Source organism: Kwoniella shandongensis, chromosome 5 (assembly GCF_008629635.2).
Source record: "Kwoniella shandongensis chromosome 5, complete sequence".
Lineage (NCBI taxonomy): Eukaryota > Fungi > Basidiomycota > Tremellomycetes > Tremellales > Cryptococcaceae > Kwoniella > Kwoniella shandongensis.
Window position 1 is genome coordinate 413,271 of NC_089291.1, and position 23,180 is coordinate 436,450.

The 23,180-nt window shown below is 49.9% G+C and overlaps 10 protein-coding genes across 10 annotated transcripts; 4 read left to right on the forward strand and 6 right to left on the reverse strand.

Annotated features, from left to right (window-relative positions):
• Window positions 1–90: 90 nt before the first annotated feature.
• CI109_102841 (uncharacterized protein) lies at window positions 91–2,497 on the forward strand (the record flags this gene model as incomplete). Its single annotated transcript, XM_032001231.1, has 5 exons — window positions 91–149; window positions 254–536; window positions 602–1,489; window positions 1,556–1,970; window positions 2,046–2,497. 5 exons carry the CDS (start codon window positions 91–93, stop codon window positions 2,495–2,497), a joined length of 2,097 nt encoding a protein of 698 aa, XP_031864121.1.
• Window positions 2,498–2,818: 321 nt separating this feature from the next.
• CI109_102842 (uncharacterized protein) lies at window positions 2,819–4,938 on the reverse strand (the record flags this gene model as incomplete). The annotated part of the gene is made up of 9 exons (XM_032001232.1): window positions 2,819–3,139; window positions 3,260–3,342; window positions 3,410–3,587; window positions 3,666–4,177; window positions 4,324–4,413; window positions 4,488–4,507; window positions 4,575–4,635; window positions 4,733–4,781; window positions 4,849–4,938. The coding sequence occupies 9 exons, from the start codon at window positions 4,936–4,938 to the stop codon at window positions 2,819–2,821; spliced, it is 1,404 nt and encodes a 467-aa protein (XP_031864122.1).
• A 455-nt stretch (window positions 4,939–5,393) lies between these two features.
• On the forward strand, window positions 5,394–6,027 carry CI109_102843 (uncharacterized protein; the record flags this gene model as incomplete). The annotated part of the gene is made up of 3 exons (XM_032001233.1): window positions 5,394–5,475; window positions 5,577–5,783; window positions 5,894–6,027. The coding sequence occupies 3 exons, from the start codon at window positions 5,394–5,396 to the stop codon at window positions 6,025–6,027; spliced, it is 423 nt and encodes a 140-aa protein (XP_031864123.1).
• A 186-nt stretch (window positions 6,028–6,213) lies between these two features.
• Window positions 6,214–6,827, reverse strand: CI109_102844 (uncharacterized protein; the record flags this gene model as incomplete). Its single annotated transcript, XM_032001234.1, has 4 exons — window positions 6,214–6,231; window positions 6,345–6,386; window positions 6,491–6,624; window positions 6,761–6,827. The coding sequence occupies 4 exons, from the start codon at window positions 6,825–6,827 to the stop codon at window positions 6,214–6,216; spliced, it is 261 nt and encodes an 86-aa protein (XP_031864124.1).
• A 1,220-nt stretch (window positions 6,828–8,047) lies between these two features.
• Window positions 8,048–11,775, reverse strand: CI109_102845 (uncharacterized protein; the record flags this gene model as incomplete). Its single annotated transcript, XM_032001235.1, has 14 exons — window positions 8,048–8,095; window positions 8,168–8,569; window positions 8,628–8,746; window positions 8,804–8,891; window positions 8,949–9,162; window positions 9,220–9,657; window positions 9,712–9,974; window positions 10,028–10,222; window positions 10,272–10,551; window positions 10,606–10,982; window positions 11,036–11,174; window positions 11,241–11,439; window positions 11,503–11,697; window positions 11,754–11,775. The coding sequence occupies 14 exons, from the start codon at window positions 11,773–11,775 to the stop codon at window positions 8,048–8,050; spliced, it is 2,979 nt and encodes a 992-aa protein (XP_031864125.1).
• Window positions 11,776–12,115: 340 nt separating this feature from the next.
• CI109_102846 (uncharacterized protein) lies at window positions 12,116–13,222 on the forward strand (the record flags this gene model as incomplete). The annotated part of the gene is made up of 3 exons (XM_032001236.1): window positions 12,116–12,367; window positions 12,444–12,957; window positions 13,020–13,222. 3 exons carry the CDS (start codon window positions 12,116–12,118, stop codon window positions 13,220–13,222), a joined length of 969 nt encoding a protein of 322 aa, XP_031864126.1.
• Window positions 13,223–13,513: 291 nt separating this feature from the next.
• Window positions 13,514–15,912, forward strand: CI109_102847 (uncharacterized protein; the record flags this gene model as incomplete). The annotated part of the gene is made up of 9 exons (XM_032001237.1): window positions 13,514–13,901; window positions 13,960–13,984; window positions 14,084–14,187; window positions 14,249–14,375; window positions 14,438–15,056; window positions 15,151–15,525; window positions 15,609–15,689; window positions 15,759–15,782; window positions 15,835–15,912. 9 exons carry the CDS (start codon window positions 13,514–13,516, stop codon window positions 15,910–15,912), a joined length of 1,821 nt encoding a protein of 606 aa, XP_031864127.1.
• A 245-nt stretch (window positions 15,913–16,157) lies between these two features.
• CI109_102848 (uncharacterized protein) lies at window positions 16,158–17,079 on the reverse strand (the record flags this gene model as incomplete). The annotated part of the gene is made up of 4 exons (XM_065967204.1): window positions 16,158–16,451; window positions 16,594–16,768; window positions 16,909–16,988; window positions 17,062–17,079. The coding sequence occupies 4 exons, from the start codon at window positions 17,077–17,079 to the stop codon at window positions 16,158–16,160; spliced, it is 567 nt and encodes a 188-aa protein (XP_065823276.1).
• Window positions 17,080–17,404: 325 nt separating this feature from the next.
• Window positions 17,405–19,028, reverse strand: CI109_102849 (uncharacterized protein; the record flags this gene model as incomplete). The annotated part of the gene is made up of 5 exons (XM_032001239.1): window positions 17,405–18,184; window positions 18,246–18,488; window positions 18,558–18,806; window positions 18,871–18,937; window positions 19,006–19,028. 5 exons carry the CDS (start codon window positions 19,026–19,028, stop codon window positions 17,405–17,407), a joined length of 1,362 nt encoding a protein of 453 aa, XP_031864129.1.
• Window positions 19,029–19,386: 358 nt separating this feature from the next.
• CI109_102850 (uncharacterized protein) lies at window positions 19,387–22,776 on the reverse strand (the record flags this gene model as incomplete). Its single annotated transcript, XM_032001240.1, has 10 exons — window positions 19,387–19,959; window positions 20,026–20,214; window positions 20,270–20,416; window positions 20,488–20,973; window positions 21,027–21,318; window positions 21,373–21,748; window positions 21,801–21,920; window positions 21,983–22,135; window positions 22,194–22,534; window positions 22,607–22,776. The coding sequence occupies 10 exons, from the start codon at window positions 22,774–22,776 to the stop codon at window positions 19,387–19,389; spliced, it is 2,847 nt and encodes a 948-aa protein (XP_031864130.1).
• Window positions 22,777–23,180: the final 404 nt, after the last annotated feature.

Below are 23,180 nucleotides of genomic sequence, written 5' to 3' on the forward strand. Positions count from 1 at the left end.
CGTTTATACCTATATCTATATCTTCAACCATTATAGGAGCATCGCTCTACCTTCCTCCCTTGTATTCCACTTTAGTCACTCGTACATACGATGGCAGCGAGGACTTTATCGCAGTCTGGTGGTATATCAGGTTGGTATACACAATCATAGTGAGTTTTCGTCTTCGTCTTCTCCCAAACCTCCCTTCCGCTCTTCCCTCTCGTATCATAGGAACATATTGACAATTCATCTTGCTTTGCACTTGCACCTGCAGCGCTCGACCTTTCCCAACCAATCGACTCCGAGCGCCCTCTCTTATCCCCGGATCTCGTAACCCACTCCCTATCACGGTCCAACAGACCCTCGTCGTCGATCTGGCTCATGCCCATAACGCAAATGGCGAGACGAAGGATGACAGTGCAAACGTACGAAGACGTGAGACCATCTTCGGTCCCGATGTAGGAGAGGATGATGAGCCCGGATGGACAGATGAAAAGAAGGAGGAAGTAGGAGTGGATGTGGTCAAGTCTTGGGTCGAAAAGGCGAAGAATGAAGAGGTGGGTTTAGCTCAGCGATCGCTAAGCTGTCGAATGATATCTGACATCATACGTCTTGTTGATAGGGCCTTCACCCCACCACTACACTGCAAGCGCTTGTGAACCTCAAGCGACCGACTTTACTTCTCCAACAACTCCAAGTGGAAGGATCTTCTCGACCATCCATCGAATCGGAATCCGCGATCGGCGAATCTGAAATCACCCCTGCTGCTCCTGCATCCTCTCGACCCGATTCATACATCCCTCCTCTCCCACTCCACGTTCTCAAATTCAACTACGATGCTACCACCCCTCAAGTTCGAATTTCGCTTGAAGTCTACCCGACTCCTCAACCGCCCATCGAGGGAAAAGAGTCGATTGTGGAGGATCACGAGCCCAAGATCATATATCACGGATTGCATCCTGGTGGATTCAACCAAGTCTTCAACCTTCCTCCTAATGCAGCGCTCGACCTTAGCAATGCGATTATCCAGCAGTCTGAAGAGACGAACGTTGATCTCGAGAACGGCGGCGAGAAAGCTAGACCAACCGATGAAAATGGCGCTGCTGTCCCATCCCTTCCCGCCCAGGATGTAGCGGAGGTCACAGCAGCCGCTGCCGCTCAGGAGGGACAGTCGACTGGACGAAGGAGGTTTGGTCTATTCCGCCGAAATAGGGAAGAAGATCTCGAAGCTGGTGCACAGATCGAGATGACCAACGCTGGCCTTAACGGTATCAACGGTATCGATGGGGAATCGGAAAAGGCAAAGGAGGAGAAGAAGGAGATTGAGCAAGGAATGAGGTTGTTGATTCGTATCGACGGTGTGGGGCCTGAGGGCCAAGCGCTGAAGAGGAGGAATGCTCAACTGACCCATATCCTGATCAATGGTACTTGGGTTGCCGATACAGCGAATGGCAACCAGGCTGGAGGGAAGAGAGTTTGGGTCATCAAGGTAGCCAGGCGAGAGGCAGTGGTAAGCGGACTCTCTACAAGTCTGACTTTCCGGTTCGATAGCTGATTGTTGCATCAAAACGTTTAGATCGGCGCACACACGTTCCTCCTCAAGGAGATCTACGGTCTTTCCGCCACGTCCACCTCGACAGCTCCAACTGCTTACCCGCCCACTTCCGACGACCCGTACGCGTCTACCCCCAACGAATGTATCGTCTGTCTCACCTCTCCTAGGGACGTCGTCCTTCTACCTTGTCGACATCTCGTCGTTTGTCGAGATTGTGCGGTGGGCATGGTCGAGTTTGGTGCTGGTGGCAAGGTGGCTCGTAGAGAAGATGGAGAGACTGGTCCCACTACTGGTGGGGCTGTTGCCGGTGGTGATGGTGGCGCTGCCGAGGTTGGAGGTGTTCCTGCTCCGGCTGTAGCGGGCGGTACGACCACGACAGGAAGAGAGAGGAGGAAGAAGAAGGTCAAGGGATGGTACTGTCCAGTTTGTCGACAGCGTGAGTCGGCCAAAGGAGCTCCCTTCTTCCATTCCAAGTATGTTCACTGATCGTGACCCCTCTCGCACTTCGCAGCATACACATCATTACTTCGACTTGCTCTACCCGAATCTGATAAACCACCCGCCAACGGTTCTGGCGGTACGAGACCACCCTCAAGAGCTGCCTCGATCCGCACTTTCAAATCTGGTCGAGCGCCAAGTATTGCCCCTACTCTCCCCGACGGAGCCGAGAGGATGCTCGAATCACTACGACCTGCAGGTGTCCGTGACGGTGACGACGACGACGGTTCGGATGACGAAGCGGAGGTGCATGCGCATGCTCATGCCCACGAACACGAACATCGGGAAGTGGAGAGACCTCAGTTCGTATTGGAGGACGAGGTTGAGCCTCATACTCATACCAACGAACAAGTCCAAAGTTCTGAAAAGGACCAGGAAGTCGAACATCAGGAGGATGTAACAACCACTACGACAGGTGACATAGGTGAAGATGGGAAACCAAAAGGTTGGAAAGAGGTACCTTAGTGTGCAGCTGTCATGGGGAAAGAAGTCAACAAGAATGATCGGATCGATGGAGAGTTGTAACAATGTTTAACGAGTATTCAGACTGGTGTAATATTATTTGGTTTGGTACCATTAGTGATTTGGTTTGAACTTATATCGTACTCGTATGCAATGAATGGATGAAATTGACTGCATGTGCTTTGGTCATGGTTACATGTAAGCATACATGTCTCAAATGGCTAACCAAGTCTGTTCATCATAATCGTACTAGATACCCGACTCGCCAGACTAGATCTTATATATAAACTTCTATATGATCCCTTGAACTGAACTGAATTACTCTCATCGAGTTGACATCTCATACTCGCCCGGTCTATTCGATGGTAAAGGGGGTGGTAATCTCCTCGCCGGATGAGCAGGTGGAGGTAAGGGAGGAGGAGCATAATAAGCAGATTGAGATTGGCGTGAAGGCTGAGAAGTGAATGTCCCCTGAGGAGGTGGTGGAGGTGGTGGTGGGGGTACATAAGAAGAGTTTGAAGAGACGACAGTTTTCCCTTCGTCATGACCTCGGCCGATGCTCGATGCCCATTGTTGAGCTGAATGCTCGTTACGTCTTTGTCGGGGAAGGAGGTAGTACCCGCCCAAGTAGAGAATGACCACGATCTGTCAAGGGGGTAGAAGAGCTGATGTCAGCGGCTTTTCAGAAATGACACAATCTTCTCTGAACGTTGTTCAAGGTGGAATATGAGACATGGCTGCTCAATGAAGAGAACCCTGACTCACAGCAACGATCAGACCCCATCCGACTTTCCACCCAACACTGGGTTTCCCAGTCCCGCTATACAATCCCCATTCTTCGTCGATACCTACAAGCACAAGCGTCGTTGGGTCATTAACGCAACTCATCACCTGTTTGATTATCCAGCTGCTCACCTTTCCAAGCTGTCCCGAAACCAATACCGACAATGACCACACCCAATGCAACGTGCAAGAAGTTTGTCGGGCCTCGTCCAGAAGCAGTTTGGAGTCTATGAGATCGTTGGTAGAAATGGACGAATAGACCGAGTGCAGTTTGTAGCAGAGTGAGGATGAACAGGGTCAATCCGAGTTTCTACATCGTCAAGCGAAAGTGAAGAAGGATGATCAGCATCACACTTCGCCCATCCAAAAGCCAAGGTAGCGAACCCACCCTGTGACCCGAATTGATACCTCCTTCGAAACTCGCCACCGCTATCCCAAATGCTGCAATCACCAATCCCATCCCTATCAGACCATTCACCGCCGCATGAGCGGGGAACCACCATCTTTTCGTTGACAACCCTCTCGCAATTCTCGGGATAATAATCCCAATTGGTAGAACTGCCATCGTAGCCACTGCTCCCACCGCAACATGAGCAATCAAAGCTTTCCTATTACCGCTCGTCGAGGACGATGAACTTGAACCCGAGGTAGAGGAAGTGGTCGAGTTTATAGGTTGAGTGGAGAGAAGGTTCAGTTTCGTATTTCCACTAGCTAGATGTTGGACGATATTGGCGTTGACAGCAGATGATTTGGGATTGGTGGTGCTGTATGCCCAGATGATGTTGGTAGAGTCTGTGGTATTGGAAGAAGAGGGGACGGTGAATGTGATGGAGGTGGAAGTGGAGTCAGAGAATGAAGAGGATGTAAGGAGGGAAGCTTTGCGAGGTGGGTTCGAGACGACTAAGCAGAGAATGGACACGAGATCAGCGTTCATGATGCGAGATCACAAAATGTGTTGACTGAAATAGTTTGACAAAAGTGGACACAGTCAAAATGATGGGATGTAGACTGGCACGGTGTCGTTGAAATCCAGCGCTGCTACTCACCTGTTGGCATAACATTACTCTTAGACGATCGCTGCGAGAGCGTGATCGACCCGTCCGAATTAGGCCAAGCAATGATCATGGGTGTGTTTGCTGTGAGCAGGTATCAGTCAGTCAGTACTACTCTGCGACTATCCGTGCGATTGCTCGTCAAGCTGGATACTGACCCATAGTAGCACCAAATCCACTATTTCAGAGTCGACGATCAGCTGCCCGACATCTTCGAATCACGAAAGGAGGTGGACAGAACGTACATTGCTATCCATCCAAAGCTATCTCGACGTATCTTGCTACCCTTCGGAGGGTCCAATGTCCCTATGGAAACCCCAGATCAGCTTTATCATATTCCACCCCCGGTAGCAGGTGGAGCATGGGCCGGAGGTGGCTTGAAATGCGCGACGAGCTGACTTACATGTATCGATCTTCTTGCTATCATCATGTTTGCCGGTGACGCACATGTACTGCGAGTAGGATGGTCAGACACTTTGCGAGATATCCAAGGCGTTGTAGACATTGTAATGGACTCACCTTGTTACAGAATTGTGAACCTGTGATAGCTGCTTGTACTCCACCTGAGAGGTGGACCACCGCCAAGACAAGTATCAGAAGTGATCGCATAATGGTGTATGGTGTGGATGCGCTTCCGCTGAGCTAAGCTTGGCTTAACAGATGACTCGGTTGATGTTGGCCATGTATCTTGACGATGTGTTGATTGAAGAAAGAATGTACGTGTATGTCCGTCGAAAGTAATGTTCAGTTGTAACCTACTGGATGCGATTGGGTGCCAACTTTTGACAACAACAACAAACGCGAGCGGTAACTTTATTGCTTCCGAAATGGGTCGCAGATCAGGGGCAGTCTGTGTTACGTAAAATACCTCGAACACGCACAAAGACGGACATTTCGACTTTTCCAGTGATCACTGCTACAGTCATTGCAGTTGACTCTGTATTCTGTAAATCATTGAAAGGTAATTGCAAGTACTTCTCATAATCAGCGACTACAACACTGGACTAGTCTTGACAACACTACTTACACAACTCTACGATAGCTTCTTCCACTTCACGCGCGCCATGTCGTTCCCCGCTTCATTGGCACCCGCCGCCCGATCAGCATATCGATCCGTGCTCCGTTCAGCTCGAGTGACTTTCCAAGGTAAGTCAGCGAACTGACCCGACTTGTGAGGGTCATCCTGGCGATCACATACTCTCTATGCGAATTGTGTACTGATCTTGTCATTTTGTACATTATTACAGGCGATCCAGCTCGTCATCTCGCTTTGATCACAGCACTCCGATCTACATTCTCCTCACCAACCCTCACACCCCCAACATCACAGACGACGACGGACCAGCCCATTGGCGAAGCGGAGATTTCGAAGCGGATAGAAGAATGGAAAGAGGCTGCAGTGTTTTTGAGAAAGAACGTCGTACAGGGTGAAGAGACCGGTGATGGGACATGGAGTGAGTACTCCGTTCAATTCAAGTTCACCAATATCGGGAATGAAGCAGCTGTGTGTTAGTTATGACGATATACACAGTGTGCTGATGGTAATCTTTGCTTGGTTTTGTAGAATTACGAGTAACGAAAGACACAGAGTTAGGAGATAATGCTTCTATTCGAGATCCACCAAAATTGCCGACCACCCCGTTCCCCAATAGAAATAAGAGGAGATGTGGCGACGCTGCGTCGAAGCAGGCATCATAGGATAGAGTCGAGTTTAACGTAGATCAGGAGCACACATAGGATATGATATGACATGACGTGAAATCTCATCATCTTTCGCACATCACATGAAGCTCGTTATTCGTCATCAATCAACTCGTTAAATCCCGTCCAACCCATTTATCCCTACACCTGATCTGTTCGTTGGAGACCGCGCAGTCCTGGCGATTAACACATGTCGGTGATCTGCAAAAGAGCGGTCAGCTTCAAACCCAGCACCGAGACATACTGGACGTTTGATGACAGCAAGTCGCAAATTTCGAGGGAAGGGATAGGAGTGTGATGTCAAAACCACTTACACCCTCGCAACAGAGACATTCTTCCAAGGCGCAGCAGAAGCACTGTGACACGTATGGGATCAGCACAGATCTTAATCGCATCGCATGAGCAACTTGTGATTATTGCATGATATGCAACACAAGCGAAGAAGGGCAATATCACTCACCATGCCTGCGAGACACCCGCAACATGGTCCACCACCTCGAAGTCGGAGTGGGTTCCAACCCCATTTCCCACTCCCATTCGATTCAGGCTCGGAGGTGTGGTCAGTCGCGTTGTTCTGCTTTGTTGTGATCGGAGCTGTTCAGAAGAGCGCGTATCAGCATGTACCGCCATGAGAATTAGAGGTCGAGTGTAATATCACGTTATAAAGGTGGTGATGGTGGAGTGAACTCGTGGGCTTTGCTTGCTGGTGGCGTTGTAGCCTTGTACTCACCCATCATCTGCTTCGCTGATGGCTGTTCAGCAACCGGCTGAGCATTTGTGGTCTGAGTGGACTGCATGACAGATATAAATGGAGTTTTGTGTCCTGACAAAATATGGTCTAACGAGAAAGTGGCAAGTGTGCGACAATGCTGGAGGAGATTTGACAGTGGTACGGGTTTGAAGCATTGTATCATGCATTGCATCTATTTATACTGTACCATAATCAGCACGCTGTTGTACCGCTACACAGCATCAGTACAGCAGCGTACCTCCCTTTGTCCAAGTCGGAATTTGATCAAGATGAAACACGAAAAGGAGTTACGATAACTAGGTAGGGAGGCACACTGCCACACGACTTTGCAACTGCTATTTTTGGATCGTGATACCGATCACAGCTTTGCTCATTGTCCCTGGTACTGTAGCTGAGGAAGATACAGAACGCGATGAGTTGCTGATCATACTGACATCATCTTGCAAGGGAAGAAAAATCTGTGATTAAAACTATGTTATGATGAATCGTTCATCACAGCACACCAATGCCATGTCGTGTCGCACAGTCGGCTCCGGCCGCGAAAGTCTCGACGCTTCGTATCATAAATCTACTGTACCAAATATCCTTCGATATCCACGCAATCTTTGAATCTTCATCTTCGAGCGATCTAATGTATATCAGTGGCTCGTACCACCATGTCGGTCATTTAACCATAACATGGTGAGTCGTTCAGTCGTACATACTGTACATCACGTACACCTTCCCTGTGAGTATCCATTACTCGTAACGAGTTAAACGAGCCGTAGTCACAAAAAGGACAAAATCCCCTGATCTCCTGACCTTTCCAGGGCTTTGCTTCGTTAGCAAAAGGCTGATCACATCTCGCCCCCTGTTGAACAGGAAGAAGATGTAGAAGAGATGAATTTACACCGTAAGGGAGTCGAACCCTTGCCGCATCGATATTGATCACATTCGAGAAGAACAAGAACAGGATGGCAACGACGCATGATACCGTTTCACCAACGGTGTGATCGACGAGAACAGGTGATTTCAGCTCAACTATATAGTAATCTGAGTGTTCGAACCGCTGCACTAAGCCTGGACTGATGTACAATCGTCGCCCAGCCCATTGTTTTGTAATCAGAGCGACAATCTCGCTTAGGTTAGTGACAAATGGATATGAGAATGCTGCCAACCGCTCCTGTTGACGAAGTCCACCAGCACTCCGAACTGCCATGTGACAAGATCTATACATTTCATTTCGTATGATGATCGAGTCCTGTTCTTCCTTCTTTACATCCCCATCTATCCCAACAGATCCGCATTACCCGATGCACTGATCGCGATAATTGTCTAGGAAAACACACACGCGCACGCGAAACAGGTCAGCCAATCGTTCTACCCAACTTTTCAATTGAGACTCACCTCATCCTCCAAGTATTTGCTAACTGCAATACTATCACTCAAACCCTTTCTTCTCCTCGTCTTCAACACCAGATCTCTCGCCAAAGATTGCCCTGTAGCCGGCTCAAGCGGTCTGAGTTGGATCGAACTGTCCGTAGGATCACCAGGTACAACGCTCCAATGATCAAAGCTCATCTGACAGAATGCCTGACCCAACGTCGCCGTTCGAAGATCCGTTTCGAATCCATTCGCATCGAGAACGGGGATGAAAGCTTTGACGGTGTACAGAGGAGAACCGGGTTTGGGGATATCTCGCGTGACGTGTCCACGTCTCCTTGAGAGAACGGTGTAGACCGCAGCAACACAATCGGCTGGCGCTTGGACTTCGACGTAGTATACAGGTTCCAGCAGTCGAGGTGTGGCCTAATAACAGGGATAAGTTATTACACGAACCTAAACATATGTAGCGCTGAAGACTTACAAGGAGGAAAGAGGAATAGCAGACTCGTCGAGCTGTCGGGATGATCTGACCACCACCTCGGTAGATTGGCTCTTGCGCTAGAGACGCATCCAGTATCCTGAACTTCACACCTCGGATGGCTGATATGAACCCATCAGTTATGGAACATAATCTCGCTTAGCGCGCTGTGTACTCACGTTCATCACATAATGGTCCTTCCCTAGTACCCCACTGGAATCCCTGCTTCACACTCTCCCTAACGCTGCCTAATAATTTGGTGTCGACCTAATGTGGAGCACCGAGTCAGCTTGACTCGTCAGGCCGAATCCTCGTATTACTCACCTCTGAGGGCAGAGTATCGTTGATCAAGACATTCGCGCCATTCTCTTCTGGTCCGAACGCCCAGATATTTCTTGACGCTAACAAATCCCATTGGTATTTGCTCTCAAAGAACTTTCCTCGCTCCTTGTTCGTCATCTTCATTGTCACTCGTCCGGCTTCGATATCGTTTGCAATGCCTGTTTCGAGTGGTTCTGAGATCATGGTGAGTTTGTTCCTGCACCACGACACAACTGATCAGCGATGTCCACCAGAGTCACATATGGCGACTCACTTCTTGTTCGGTGTCTCTGCGTAACACTTCAATGCCGAAGTCTCAACTACAGTCTCACAGAACTTGGTGACAGGATCAGAGACCTTGATCTCGATTTCCGAGAACAATCGTCGCAAGTCATGCAGCACCGAGTCCATGTAAAGCTCTCCAGTACCCAAGATGATGTGCTCTCCTGATTCTTCGACCTTGGTAGTGACGAGGGGGTAAGATTTGTTGATCTTTCGAAGACCATCCAGCATCTTCGGTAATTCTGACGGTGCGATGGGTTCAACGGCGACTTTGAGGACAGAGGTAGTCATGTGTTTGATAGGTCGGAAGATGTAAAGATCTTCTTCGATGTCTTTCGCGACAATTGTAGCAGTCTTCGATATTGACGCGTCGACACCAGCGAGAAGGACGATGTTACCCGCAGGTGCTCGCTCGACGTCCACAGTATATCTGATATGATCACCATCAGCTCCAAGCCCACCGCATATTGAACCGCTAGCTCACCTTGACTCATCTATCATGACACCCTCCACGGTCGCGGTCACCATGTCCTCCTCATCCTCCAAAGAATACCCTTCTCCAAGAACCTTGACCTGTTGCCCTATTCTCACTGTTCCGCTCATCACCCTTCCGAATGCTCTGAAGTGCTCCGCATCGGTAGTGTGGAAAAGTTTGGTGACGTGCACGACAGTCGGTCCCTGTGCGTCGCACTTGACCATTGAATCGGCTAGATCGGAGGTCATAGGTCCGGTGTAGGTGTGTTGTATCTACGAGAGCAATCAGTCATCCACCCAAAGCAGTCTCAAGCCGAGGGACTTACCTTCTCCTCTGCATTGTCTACTGGTGATGGGATGAACTCGGTTATCATGTCTACCAATCCAACTGAAGGTCCGAAGAACGCCTCCAAGACGACCTTCAACAACGGTCTGACGTCCATCTTATACGCAGCTGGTCTGAGCGTTATCCGTAGACCAGTCAAAGTTTCCTTCAATGTCGCCGAGTCCTCGCTCAACACCTGGACTCAGCGAATCAGCTATATTCTCTGAGATATACTTGATACTAACCTGTGTGTAAAGCTTGTAGAGCGGTTCAAGGATGAAGTGCACGAATGATCGTTTCGACTCGACATCGGCAGGTTTTCGGGTGAATTTTCGCTTCTCTGAATCGAAGTAGATGTTTCCCCATAATCTGACGGCAAACTCGTCCACGTCGAAAGAGCCGAATGTGTCTGCGTACATGCTAGCAAATGATCGGAGAGTGAAGCACCAGCCCATTTGAGTGGAAGCGAAGGCGACATTGCCTCGTTCGGGGGAGAGTCGAAGTGAGTCGTCAGGGTCGATTGCGCTAAGCATTGAAATTAGCTGACGAGCAGAGCGTCGGTCCAAACGGGTTGCTCACGCGATAACAGAGTTGACTTCCTCAATGGTGTGCTTGATCTTGAAGAAAGCTTCGCTTGGCGGTAATCTCAACTCCAAGATCAATCTATCCATCTTGTTCACCACCAAAACGATCTTCAACTTCTCTTGAAGTGCATGTCTGATCACTGCTTCTGTTCCGTGCATCACACCCTCCACCACATCCACAACGACCACAACACCGTCCACCAATCGCGCAATAGAAGCGACCTCATCGACGAAGTTGGCGTGTCCGGGGGTATCGATGATGTTGACAAGGCTAGATTTGCCCTTGGAGTTCTGGAGGACGAGCGACATGGGACCGGATTTGATGGAGAGTTCTCGAGATCGAGTAAGAGTGTGGGTGTCGGTATATCTTGTCTACAGGAGATTTGGGTCAATCGATTGCTTCGGTAATCAAGCGAGTCACTCACTGGTCTATCGACATCCCAAGTCAACTGATGTGTTTCGAAGACCAACATATCCAACAACGACGTCTTTCCATGATGTATATGTCCTGCAACCATAACGTTTCGAATCATCGAAGGATAGTTCATGAGGTCAATCATGAAACTGCGAACATCACCCCAAGTCAGCTAGGGAACCGGCACGCCGAGCTAAAGCAGGAGAAAAGCTCACTTTCTGTCGAATCGCGTGACGGGGAGATCCTTTTCCTGCACTGTGAACTGCTTGACTTTTATAGGCGCAACGATGGGTTCAGAAAGTGGTTGAGCATCCTCTTCTTGGACCATCGCCTCCACATCTGCTCCATACGTCTCTTCTGCTGTCGCGTAGTACTTCTTATCTTCATGTAAGACCACTTGATTCCCGGCCGTACCTAAGCACCAGTGAAACGTCATATATCAGTATCATCCTCCCAAGATAGGTAAAAATGACTAACCGTCCACTCCATGTAAGGTCATCTGCATCCCTGTCTCTTCATCGTCCATAGCTTCATCCTCATCGTCGAAACCTTCGAGAGGAGCATAAGCCTGGGCAGGGGCAGAAGGTCCGGGAGCAGACGGAGCAGAAGGGGCGATATCAATGTCGGAATCGTCATCTGATTCGAGGTCACCACCGATGTAGTTACCGAACTCTGCAGGGGACATTAGCGCGACACGCTGCGATGAACCAGGAAGCGGAAGGACTGACCATCGTAATCTTCTGTCGACATTTTGGGCAGCACTGAAACAGGGAGTTAGAGGTGGGATCAAAGAAGAGTCGCTTGTGTTCCCGCAGAGCTGAGGTAGAGTAGCTCTTGGATGGGTTTTGTCTGGACGTGTATAGAGTAGTTGGAGGAGGACGATTAGAGATGACTTTGTGTAAGGGGTGGTTCAATGCAAGATGGAAGATGAATGTGGCACAAAGAACTCGTATTTAATTCCACCACTGATTATTCCCATTTTATCCGAGAAAGTCGTGTTCCTACCATCTCCGACCACCTGTACAGTACATACATGCATACTTGTATCCAGAACAACCTCTTCACCGATACACCAACAACACTCCTCAGCATGTCCCTGCGAACCACCACCTCCGCCTTTCGAGCGCTCCAAGGCGTTCACTCTCGACTGCTACATACTTCCCGAGCGGTCTTCTCGTCCGACCTTCCTCCCTCGCCTAAAAGTGCCGAAGCGCTCGGGTTCACTCCCCAAACAAACAGACAGAGACAGCTTCCAGCGGATTTGAAGATCCCCATCACTGTTTCTGGTCAGAAAGATCTGTTCCACGGCGGTGGAAATGGTGGTTCAGGTGAACGCAAACAGGTAAGTTTGTCTTCCAACTTCACTTGGCGGTGTTTTATGTTTTGGCTGGTGTAGGTCACTGACAATACGCGTTCAGAGACAACCTAGCGAAAGACGAAAGGAGCAGACATCAAACTCGAACTCGAACAAACGACAACCTCGTGCTGTCGCTAACCCGGAAACCGATGCCGATTTCTTCTCCGACTCCACTACCACTCCTGCTCAGCCCCAGTCGCAGGCCAGAGCTCCCCCTTCTTCTGGTGGACCACCTCGATCTCGACGATCATTGAAGAACATCTCAATGGACATTGTTGGTTCTGACACCTCTCTTCCACCAGATGTCGTGCGTCGTCAAAGACGATCCCAACCACAATCGCAATCCCCAAGAGGTAATCGACCTCCCAACGCAGCTTCTGGATCTGGTGGTCAGAGACGACAGTCAAGAGATAAGAAGAGCTTGAGTGTTAGCCCCAGAGAGAAGAGGGTTATGCTGCCCAGGAGACAGTTGACATTGGAGATGATGGATCATTCGTCAGAGGGGTTGTTCGGGAAGAAGAAGCTGCTCGCCGGTGGCAGGTCTGCAGGATCTGTCGGGTTGGGTTTGTCGCATGGTGAGTTTTCTAAGCAACAACATGCCTTGCTTTGTCGACACGCATTAATATCTTTCGTACAGCTCGAAAGGTCACTTCTCTCCGTCCTACTAGCTCTATCACATCCCTGCCATCCGGTTCCATCCCCATTCTCTCTCCCTCTCCTTCCAAAGCTTCCGAGCAAGCCATTCAAGCTGCTTCATGGGCTGCTGCACTTAACCCCTCAATCAACATCCGAGCCAAATCACGTCTTTCAGAAGTAGTAGCTGGTCAGCTTGGCAGATAGGCGAAACGCGTTGCAAAGATCTATAGCATTATTAGCACTGTTCATATAGCACATGCATATGCTCGTTTTCCATGCTCTCGTTGGTCGGTGGACTTGCCCGGTCGGTGATCGCCGCTGACGGCGTCGGAAATGAGCGAAGCGATATCGCAATTCCAAAGAGATCGGTGACTAGATTACAATATAAGAAGGGCCAATCTCTTGCCATTATCTCTTCCTATCTTTCTTCGCTCATTTACATTCAGACATCTTGCGTTCAGCAAGAGTACAGAAAAGGAGATAGCGCTGGACATCATGGTTAAATCCTCCTCTCTTGAACCGTTGTTACCCCACAACCAAACTTCACACTCACGATCATCCAAAACATCTATCGCTGTCCTAATCTCTCTTTTCGGTCTCCTCACCCTCCTCTCCCCCTCTCCACTATCCATCCTCACATCGGCCTTCTCCCACCCTTCTTCATCCTCTGAGCTGGACAGTGTCGCTCTCAGGGGATCATGTGGGCAAGCTAAGCCTATCTTGCCTCCCTCGGATCAACATAACATCTCGAGTGTCTGGGAGTACAAGGATGAAATTGTGAAATGGCATCAGGGAGCAATTAAGATCCCAACAGAGGTGTTTGACGAGATGGGTGAACCGGGAGAAGATAAGAGGTGGGACATCTTTGCGGACTTCCACAAGTGTGAGTAGGCGAGGACGTCAGTAGCATAGTGGTGAAGACTGATGAGCTGTCATATCAGACTTGGAGAAGGCATACCCTCTTGTGTGAGTGAATATGTGTTGAACTACCACCTGCGAGACTTTCGGGACGACCCTGCACTACTCTCTTCCCTTTTTTATTTGCTGACACTGCACTCACACTAGACACAAGCACCTGCAACGAACCGTGGTGGACACCACTGCCCTCGTCTACGAGTGGGTCGGTACAGACGAGTCGCTTAAACCTCTCTTCTTGACCGCGCATCAGGGTGAGTCGCCTTTGACTGAAAGCTCGACACGCCGTCCATGCTGATCATGGTCTTTTGGCAGATGTCGTTCCTGTCCTCCCCGATACCGTTTACCAATGGGAGCAACCTCCTTTCGGAGCTGTCTACGATGGAACATACATCTGGGGACGAGGTAGTAACGACGACAAGTCTGGCTTGACCGCGGTTATGTGAGTCGTTTTGCGTTCCCTTTCTAGATCCTACCGAGACACTGAACTTCACCCACCTGTAGGGCGTCAATCGAGCTTCTGCTCTCTACTTCCGATTTCAAACCTCGACGAACTATTATTCTCGGATTTGGTTCCGACGAAGAGGCAGGTGGTCAACGTGGTGCTCCCGCCATTCGAGACTGGCTTCTCGAGAAGTACGGTGCCGACTCCTTCTCCCTGATCGTTGACGAGGGCAGCGGTATGCAGACCGTTTGGGGCCAAACTTTCGGTTTGCCAGCCGTTGCCGAGAAGGGTAAACTGAACTTGAACCTTACTGTTTCTACGCTCGGTGGACACTCGTCCGTCCCTCCGCCTCACACCAACATCGGTCTCACCGCAAGACTTATCACTGCTTTGGAGGACAACCCGAATCCAATCGAATTGGAGAAGAAATCGCCTATCTGGGGATTCCTCCAATGTGCAGCGGGTTATGCAGCGGACATCCCAGAGAGCTTGAAGGAGAGTACTGTCAAGTCTATCAAGGGCGACAAGAAGGCTTTCAAAGAGTTGCCAGAGACTTTCGTGAAAGCTGGTCTCGGAGAATCACGAACTGGTCCTGGTCAAGGTAACGGAGTTCAGTCGCTGCTCAGCACCACTCAGGCTGTGGACATCATCAACGGTGGTGTCAAAGTGAACGCTTTGGTGAGTTTCGATCGTCCTCTGACTACAGTCAAACCCTTCGGTTGTGGTCTCGCGAGCACTTTGGACACGGACTGACATCCAATTGTATCATCAGCCCGAAGTCGTCACCACCATTGTCAACTACCGAATCGACGTCTCTTCCTCCGTACAGGCACTCCAAGACCGAATCTTCTCGATCCTCCAATCCAAAGCCGAAGAGCTGAGCCTTTCCATCTCCGGTTTCGGTCACTCGTGGTCTCCTCCCTCTGGAACTTTCGTTCGAGGTTCCATTTCGCTCACACCCGCCTTTGAGGAGGGTCTGGACCCCGCTCCTATCAGTCCTACCGATCTTGGCTCGGCCGCATGGAGGCTTTTGGCTGGAACCAGTCGAGGTGTCTATGCTAGTCGACCTGAGGTCAGTAAGGATGGAAAGATTGTCGACCTCAGTGACGAGGAAGGATTGGTCATGGCTCCCTTCATGAGCACAGGAGTGAGTAGTCGTCCCCTTGAGCTCGAAGATGCGAGTCATCGTACGGTCTCGTATGGACTTCAGCTCACAGTGCCATCGTGTAGAACACCGACACTAGACGTTACTGGGACTTTACCAACAACATCTACCGATGGCGATACTTCCCCGACGAGGATGGACAGGGTGTAAGTACTATCTGCCTGATCAGTTGTGTTGTTACACAGTGCTGATGTTCTGCTCGCCATACTTGACAGGCTCATACCATTAACGAGCGAATCGTGAGTTCTTACAGGCTGTGAAAGGGACAAAATGCTGATGATGTACCACTAGTCTGCTGACGCTCTGGTCGAATTCGTGAGATTCTACCAGGCCTTGATCTTGGTGGTGGATGCGAGCAACGAGGTCTAAGCGGGATGGGATTGAGGGACAATATTCGTACAGGATGAAGGCTTATCGTGAGGGTGGATGTGAGAATAATGTTGCGAAATTACGCAAGGGATGTTGTAGTGTGGTAAAGCTTCCAGAACCGGAAGGCATAGGTAGCGCAGGCCGTTTGAATGGGAGAAGAGGAACGAATATCTATAAATGCATATACAACTTGAGATGAATTGGGACAAATACAAGCATCCCCTTCCCTGGTTCCACCAGTCCTACTAATTCCCACCTTCGTCCCCTTCTTCTCCGACCTGCTCTCCAAACCCTTGACCTCCTGTTCCCTGTCCCACTTGACCTTGTCCCCCTTGACCATCCTGACCATTCGCATTATTCCCCGCTTGGTCCTCTTCATACGTTTCGTTGGGTACAGGAGCGTCGAAGCCGTCTGTGGGTATAGGCGGAGAAGCTTGTTGTTGGCGTTCAAGGAGATGACGGAGGTGTAGAGAGCGAGGAAGGGGGATGTGGGAAGGTCGTAAGGCGGGGGAAGGCGGAGAAGGGGGTCGTTTTGCGCCCTTCGCAGCAGAAGTGAATCAGCAGATGCACGAGTGGAAGTGACCGATTATTTAAAGCAAGATAGGATATTGTGAGAATGGAGGTAGTAGACTAGTGTGTATGGATTTTTGACAACGTGAGAGGAAGGGAGACATCACTCACCGCCATACCTGGTGGAATCTCCTTCCTCTTTTCTCTCTCTACAACCTCCTCCAAACCCCATTCATCCCAACCATTCTCCCTCCCCCATCCTTCTCCACCACTACCACCACCACCTCCGAGTGTACCTAACAAATTCCCTACACCACCTTTCCCCCGCCCCCACCCCCACCCCGACCTGCACCGCGTAGAGATACAGGTCTACCATATGGATAACTCGGATGTAACATGCCTGGGAGAGTTTCGTCCGCGTCCAATCTTGGTGGTTCGAGATGGGGTGGGATGGAGAGCGATTCGTCAAATCCTGGCATTACTGACCATCCTGTCTCTGGCGGATCATCGAATGATAGAGAGAGCGTGTGGGAGGTCGTTTGATGAAGAACGTTGTATCGTGCGTCCTAGCGACCAAAAGTGGATATCAGCAGAGTACGAGGCTTACAGGTCAGGAGAGGGAGAGTTAAAGGAGCTCACGGTTATACTGGTCGTCATGTTGGGCGGTAGGTCCTTGTTCTCATAACAGATATGGTGTCAAAATTGACCTAAAATATCAATCAACAAACCAAACGCGTTGAACAGAGACCAAAAGTGGAGGAGGTTTCAAAACAATTGGACCACGCCTGAATGTCCAACACCATGTTCGTGATACAGCCAGTCAGCTTCATACAGATGCGTACGTTGGTGGGCTCAAAGACGTGCTGCTCATCAGACTGTCTCTTGAGAGACCAGTTGTTTCAAGCCCAATCATAATAGAAAGCCGCAGCATATATTTACATACACATCGGCACCTGGCTCATAATACGTGCAACACCACCCTCTAAATATCCTTCAACAACCCCTTGCCCGCTCTCCTCGCCAAAGTCTCTGACAGATTCAGGCCACTCTGCTGGTTGAAGAAACCCGCACTGGCCTGTTCTTGCCCATACTTCGCTCTCAATTTCTGTTCTCTCTCCGCCTCTCTCTTCTCCTCTTCTGCTCTCTGGGCCAATGTCTTGCTTCGTTCTTCGTACAACTGATTGGCTGAAGCTGACATCGCGGCGAGTCGAGCAGCTCGTTGTTCTTCGAGTGTCTTGCTGTGATCGTTACCGTTCGAAGCAGGAGGAGGTGGAGGACGAGATTGGTATTGTGATGAAGAGGTAGGTCGGTCGGCAAGATCCATGGCAGAGGGTCGAGATGGGTGAGGCTTGATGTCTCTGTCCCGGGAATCGGGGCCGTGACCATTACCATTGGGATAATGACGAGGAGGAGGTACACGAGGGTCATCTCGCTCGTCATCCCGTCGTCGACCATGCCTATCATCATCCCTTCTCCGTCTCGGACTTTCATCCCTGTAACTGCGTCTGGGCGAATCATCCCGTCTACGATGATCTCGCTCTCGCTCTCGCTTCGGTGAAGAAGATCTCGACCTCGATCTATCCCGATGATGATCTCGTCTCCGCCTATCATCCCTGGAATCAAACGAATCTCGTCTCCTTCGACTACTCGAGTCCCTCCTATCTCTATCATCCGAGTAATCAGATCTAGGCGATCTCGAATCTCGGTACGATCGTGAATGTGAATGTCGGTGCTTCGATTCATGCTTGACCCGTCGTTTCTCCTAAAGGCAGATGTCGTGTCAGCCTGATGCCTAGCAACAAACACAAACCAGTCCAACTCACCTCCTTCTCAGCCTTCTTCCTCGCTCTCCTCTCCTCCTTGTCCTCTTTACCCTCGCCGCCTTCCTTTGCCTTCTTAGCCGCTTTCAATTGTTTTCTGATATCCGGACGGTTCATCAATGCAGCCAACGCAGCCTGTTCCTGCTTCTTGATAGCTAACAAAGGGTCTTCTCGAATCTTGGCCGCGGTGTCCCGAGGATTGTTGGCGTTCTGTAAAGCGATGAATTCACGACTTGCGCTTCCGACCTGTAAGGAACCCAGTAAATCAGCCTCAACACCTCTCCAATACACCATATGAGAAGATATCATACTTACATCTTTATCACCTCGAGACAAAACCTCATCGACCCTCTTCTTACCCAGGAGATACTCCTCCATCTCCCTCTCTCCAATCTTCTGACCACCTAGAGCACCTCCCTCCGAACCAGGAGCCGCATACATCCAATCCAGCTTATCCACCCTCTTCTTCCCCGTCGTTGCTTCTTGCAAACGTTGAAGTTCGGCAAGTTGTCTTTCCTCTTCTCGTTCTTTACGAAGTTGAGCAAGCGCTTTCTTCTCTTCGTTCTACATATTAAAATAGGTCAGCCGAGATGTCTTGTAAGGAAGAGGGAATGGCATTTCCACTTACAGCCGCCTTTTCAGCTTTCCACACCCTTTCTTGATTGACCAAGAGCACGGGGTGCCAGGACTTTTTCCTATTAGCAGAGCGGTTAGAGTCAGCGCTATGCTCTTCGTGACTGGTGAGTTGAGCCAGACCACGTACATGTTAAGATCACCGCCACCCATTTTGAATGATTATTCTTGGTGTTAAAGGCCGAGCCGAGATGGGAGCGAGATGCGATATGTCCTTTGCAGACTTGCTGTCCACTATACTTCCAAGCCCGTACTGTGTCGTCTCAGCTGATCGGAAGAGTGTTTGGCCAATTATGTATGAGTGATAGGTGAAGGAAAATGGTGTGACATTCAAGTTGAATGTAAGTCTGTGTCTTTAGAGGTTAGGTGAACGCGAAGTGAGTGGCGAGTCCCGGAGAAATCTGCTTTCGGCTCAATGTGGCACACGTAACAATAACAACCATCTCCTTCGCCATGCAATGCATTATGATCCTCGTCCCCTAGTAATGCGACATACATCCGTCTAAATGATCTAAGCAGCACTAACGACCGCCAAACCACCGTACAATTCCCTTCTGACTTCCCAATACACTCTCCCTACACTACCTTCCAACACGACTTGCCCTTCTCCGACCTTCCTGACAGCTACAATACTACCACCCTTTGCTCCCCCCTCGCCTGCATGTATACCTGGTCCACAGACCAACACACCTTCACCCGCGAACTCTGCAGGGATAGGAGGCGTGAGTGTTGATAGGCGATGCTTGAGACGAGCGAGTCGAAGATCGCCAATGAAAATTGACGATGGAAGGGACGGTGGAGCGGATATTGTTGCGGTCGCACTTTGTACCACAGACTCCTCCTTGACTGGTTCTGCGAGTTCTACAGGTGTGGGCTTCACGTCCTCCTCGGTTTGCAAGTCGGGTTTGGCTTCGGCTTCCACACCATCAATTGCAATAGCAGCGCCATCCGCTTCTCCAGTTTCTTCAGCCGTTGCCTCTTTGACAAGGGGCTTGACTAGAGATGACAACTCGAGAGTAGGTATAGTCGAGCCTGCTGATAAGGCAATTTTGCCATCAACCATGACGACTTCGTATCCTTCATACTGTAGATGCATGACAGTCAGCTTGAGATCGACTGGCGCGAACCGCCAAGTGAAGGAAACACTTACTTTGGACCATTTCTTCGCCAAACCAGCTGAGATACTGTCCCCGAGTGTGAGAGAGTACGATTGCACGTGTTCACCAATTCTAACCTCTTCGGCGAGAGACGGGTGGTAGACATCTTTCGTCATGCCTGCTGTTGAGTCGAGGAACTTGACAAGGTTCTGCGTGGACTCTTCTTGAGAACGAACCACGATCTGAATCGCTTCCGTGAGCGAAAGTCCAAACTATGATTTCTCTGAATACACTCACAAGCTTCCTTGGTTGCAAGTCCGCAATAATAGTTTTGATCGATTGTCCGTCGTGTAGACCTTCCATGTCAACAAAGAAAACAGATGATCGCAAGTCGAGAACCACTTCTTCAGTGACATATTTCGAAGGTGGTTCTGGTGGTTGTTGCTGTTGTCACGATGCATATCATCAGCGTTGTCAACGGAACACGGTCGTCACTGTAAAGTCAGATATCTCACCTGACGTTCCTCTTCTTCCTCTTTTCTTTTCTTTGCTTCTCGGACTTCCTCCGTCTCACCCTCTTCTTCAATTTCCCTACCCTTTCTCATCCACTGTCCGATATCCAGACCTTCTCCATAAGCATCCACCTTCCTCCCCTTTCGCTCGATGAAAGGGAACATTCTAAATCTAGCCATCTCTCCCGTCGCTCCTCTCTGAACTCTCATCTGCTGACCTTTCACGAAAATATCAAACGACATTGTCCGAACGTCCTCTCCGTCACCCGCATAAGCGTTGGCGCCTTCTGCTCTACGAATGACGATACCATCCGCGGCCGCTTCGTCTTCCGATTCGCTCTCAGAGTCGGACTCCAGGTCGTCCGCTTCAAGCATTCGACGTGATCGATCCACGGCTGCTTGATGGGCAGCTTCCTTTTCCTTCTGCATTCTTTCCGCTTCGAGATGCTTTTCCAGTTCCGCGCCGGTCAGAGCAACTTTCGAATCCATCTACACAGGATGTATCAGTCTCCGTCCCTGTGTTCGAACTCGCAGAGACGTACCTCAACCTTCAATTGACCATACAGTGGTTGCAATGATCCAATCTTCCCTTGTCCCCACTTCGCATTCTCGTCCTGACTCGCTTCCCATTGATCGTACAGCTCTCGCGCCAAAGTTCGATCTTCCCCTCGCGTCGTCAACAGTATCACATTGCCTTCAGTGTTCGCCAAAGCGGTGAACAGGAATCGTGATGGGCTATGCGACATGGTAGGCGGGATAGCTAGGATAAGTTTCGGTCGCATCAGGGGATACGCGTGTAGAAGATCCATCGGGTTGAGGAAAAATTGCACATGTCTACAGGAAACAGTGAGCTCTGGGTGAATTGGCTATACAAATGTTATCGCTCACCTGAAGTCAAGAGCGCCATACTCTGAGCCTAAGGTTGCTCCTGCTCCTCTTCCTCTCTTTCCCTTCTTGCCGCGCTTTCCGCTCATATCGGTGACTACTTCTTCTCCTCCACTCTCTTTCACGACGCCTCCCATCCACTCAATCAGACTTCTGGCGAATGCGACCATGTCTTGCGCTGTCCGACTAACGATACATAAAGGGTATGGCCACGCTTCTCCAGGAGGCGGTTGAGGGATACCAGGACGTCGTTTCGTTTGAGTGTTCAGCTTGAAGGTCCAGTGCTGATCGAGGAGGATGAGGAGTTCGAGTAGACGAGGTGAAGGATCGGAGGGAAGGAGGACGGAATGATTCGACTCCAAAGTAGAAGTGACAAGATCTGCATGAAGTGTCGGTAAGAGACCGGCAGACCATCTGAAGAGCTGACTCACCAAGTAACGCCGTCTCCCTCTCCCTCCGCTTAGGATTTGTAACCAGACTCCGTCCGCCTTCTACAATCAGCAAGTCGGGTCGCATCACTCCTTCGGCATAGCCCGATGGACCGTTTTGCGCTGTGCAGGGGTCTCAAGTCAGCCGCTGGCATACATTACAGATGTAGGTGGGAAGTACTGACCTCCAACCATTCCATCCAAATGCCGTTCACTAGTATGGTTGATACCCACTGCGTAAAGAACGGTACCGGAAGTGGGTGATCGTAATTTGAACAGCGTTCCTCCGAGAGTGTGCCCAGATGGGAATGGCGTTAGTAACAGATGTGCCAGGTCACCTGAGTTAAGCTATCAGCATCCGGGATGTGTCGGCTTAGTGGAGAGGCAATGACATACCTCCAAGATGTAAAGGTTGATTATATCGAATAGCCTTGATCCAATCGAATGCCTCATGGACTTCCTCTACCGTAGGCACAAATGGTCCTCGAAGTGGTTTCTTCCCCTTGTCCAACTTCTTTCCTTCAACCTCGCCTTGATCATCCTCAACAGCTTCTACTTTGCACTCTGATCTCCAACTTTCTACTTCGGATAAACAAACTACTCGACCCATTTCGACTGTTGGTTGAGTGGCGTAGACCGGACATGTCAATCCCCATCTTGCTCGAGCATAGGGATACAGGGACAGGTATGTAGTCGGGGAGTGTGATAGCAGTACGAGGGATAATGTAGGAGCGAGTCTGCGATAGGGAACGGCACAGTAAACGAAAGTACTTCAATTGAACGTGAATTTGGTACAGCATGCGACTCACTCTCTCACTTTCTCCTCATACTCCCAGCTGGTCCGTTGTGCACTAGCTCTGTAGTCCGTTTGACCCATATCCAGTAGGATCTTGGCTTCGTCCAGCTCCAACAAATAACATACTGGCTCGGAGGACGACGATGCAGCAGCCGAGGATGAGAGCGGGGTGAGAGTGATCATCTTTGTGTTATTGTCTGGTGATCAGCGAGCAGCCTAAGCATGCCTGTGCTGTATGAGTAGCTAATGCGCGGCACGAAGTTGGTGTTTTCGTGCTGGGAGTGTGATGTGGGCCAGTAGAGTGGGACTGGGAATGGGAATGAGGGTCTTTGTCGAGAGAGGGAGAGAGAAAGGAGAAGTACTTTGTGTTCCTGATTCACTTTTAAGATTCGAGATTTGATATTTGTGGGTGGTGGTGACAGACACATCAAGACAATCCAACAACAATCTTTCTATCTTTCTTTCTTTCCTCCTTTTCTTGTTACACTGCATTTATACTTCTCCTCTAGCATCAAATCAATACCAGTCCCTCTTCGGTACTCGATCACAAGACTTCCACTCTTCGCCATGATATAAGAACCTTCGCT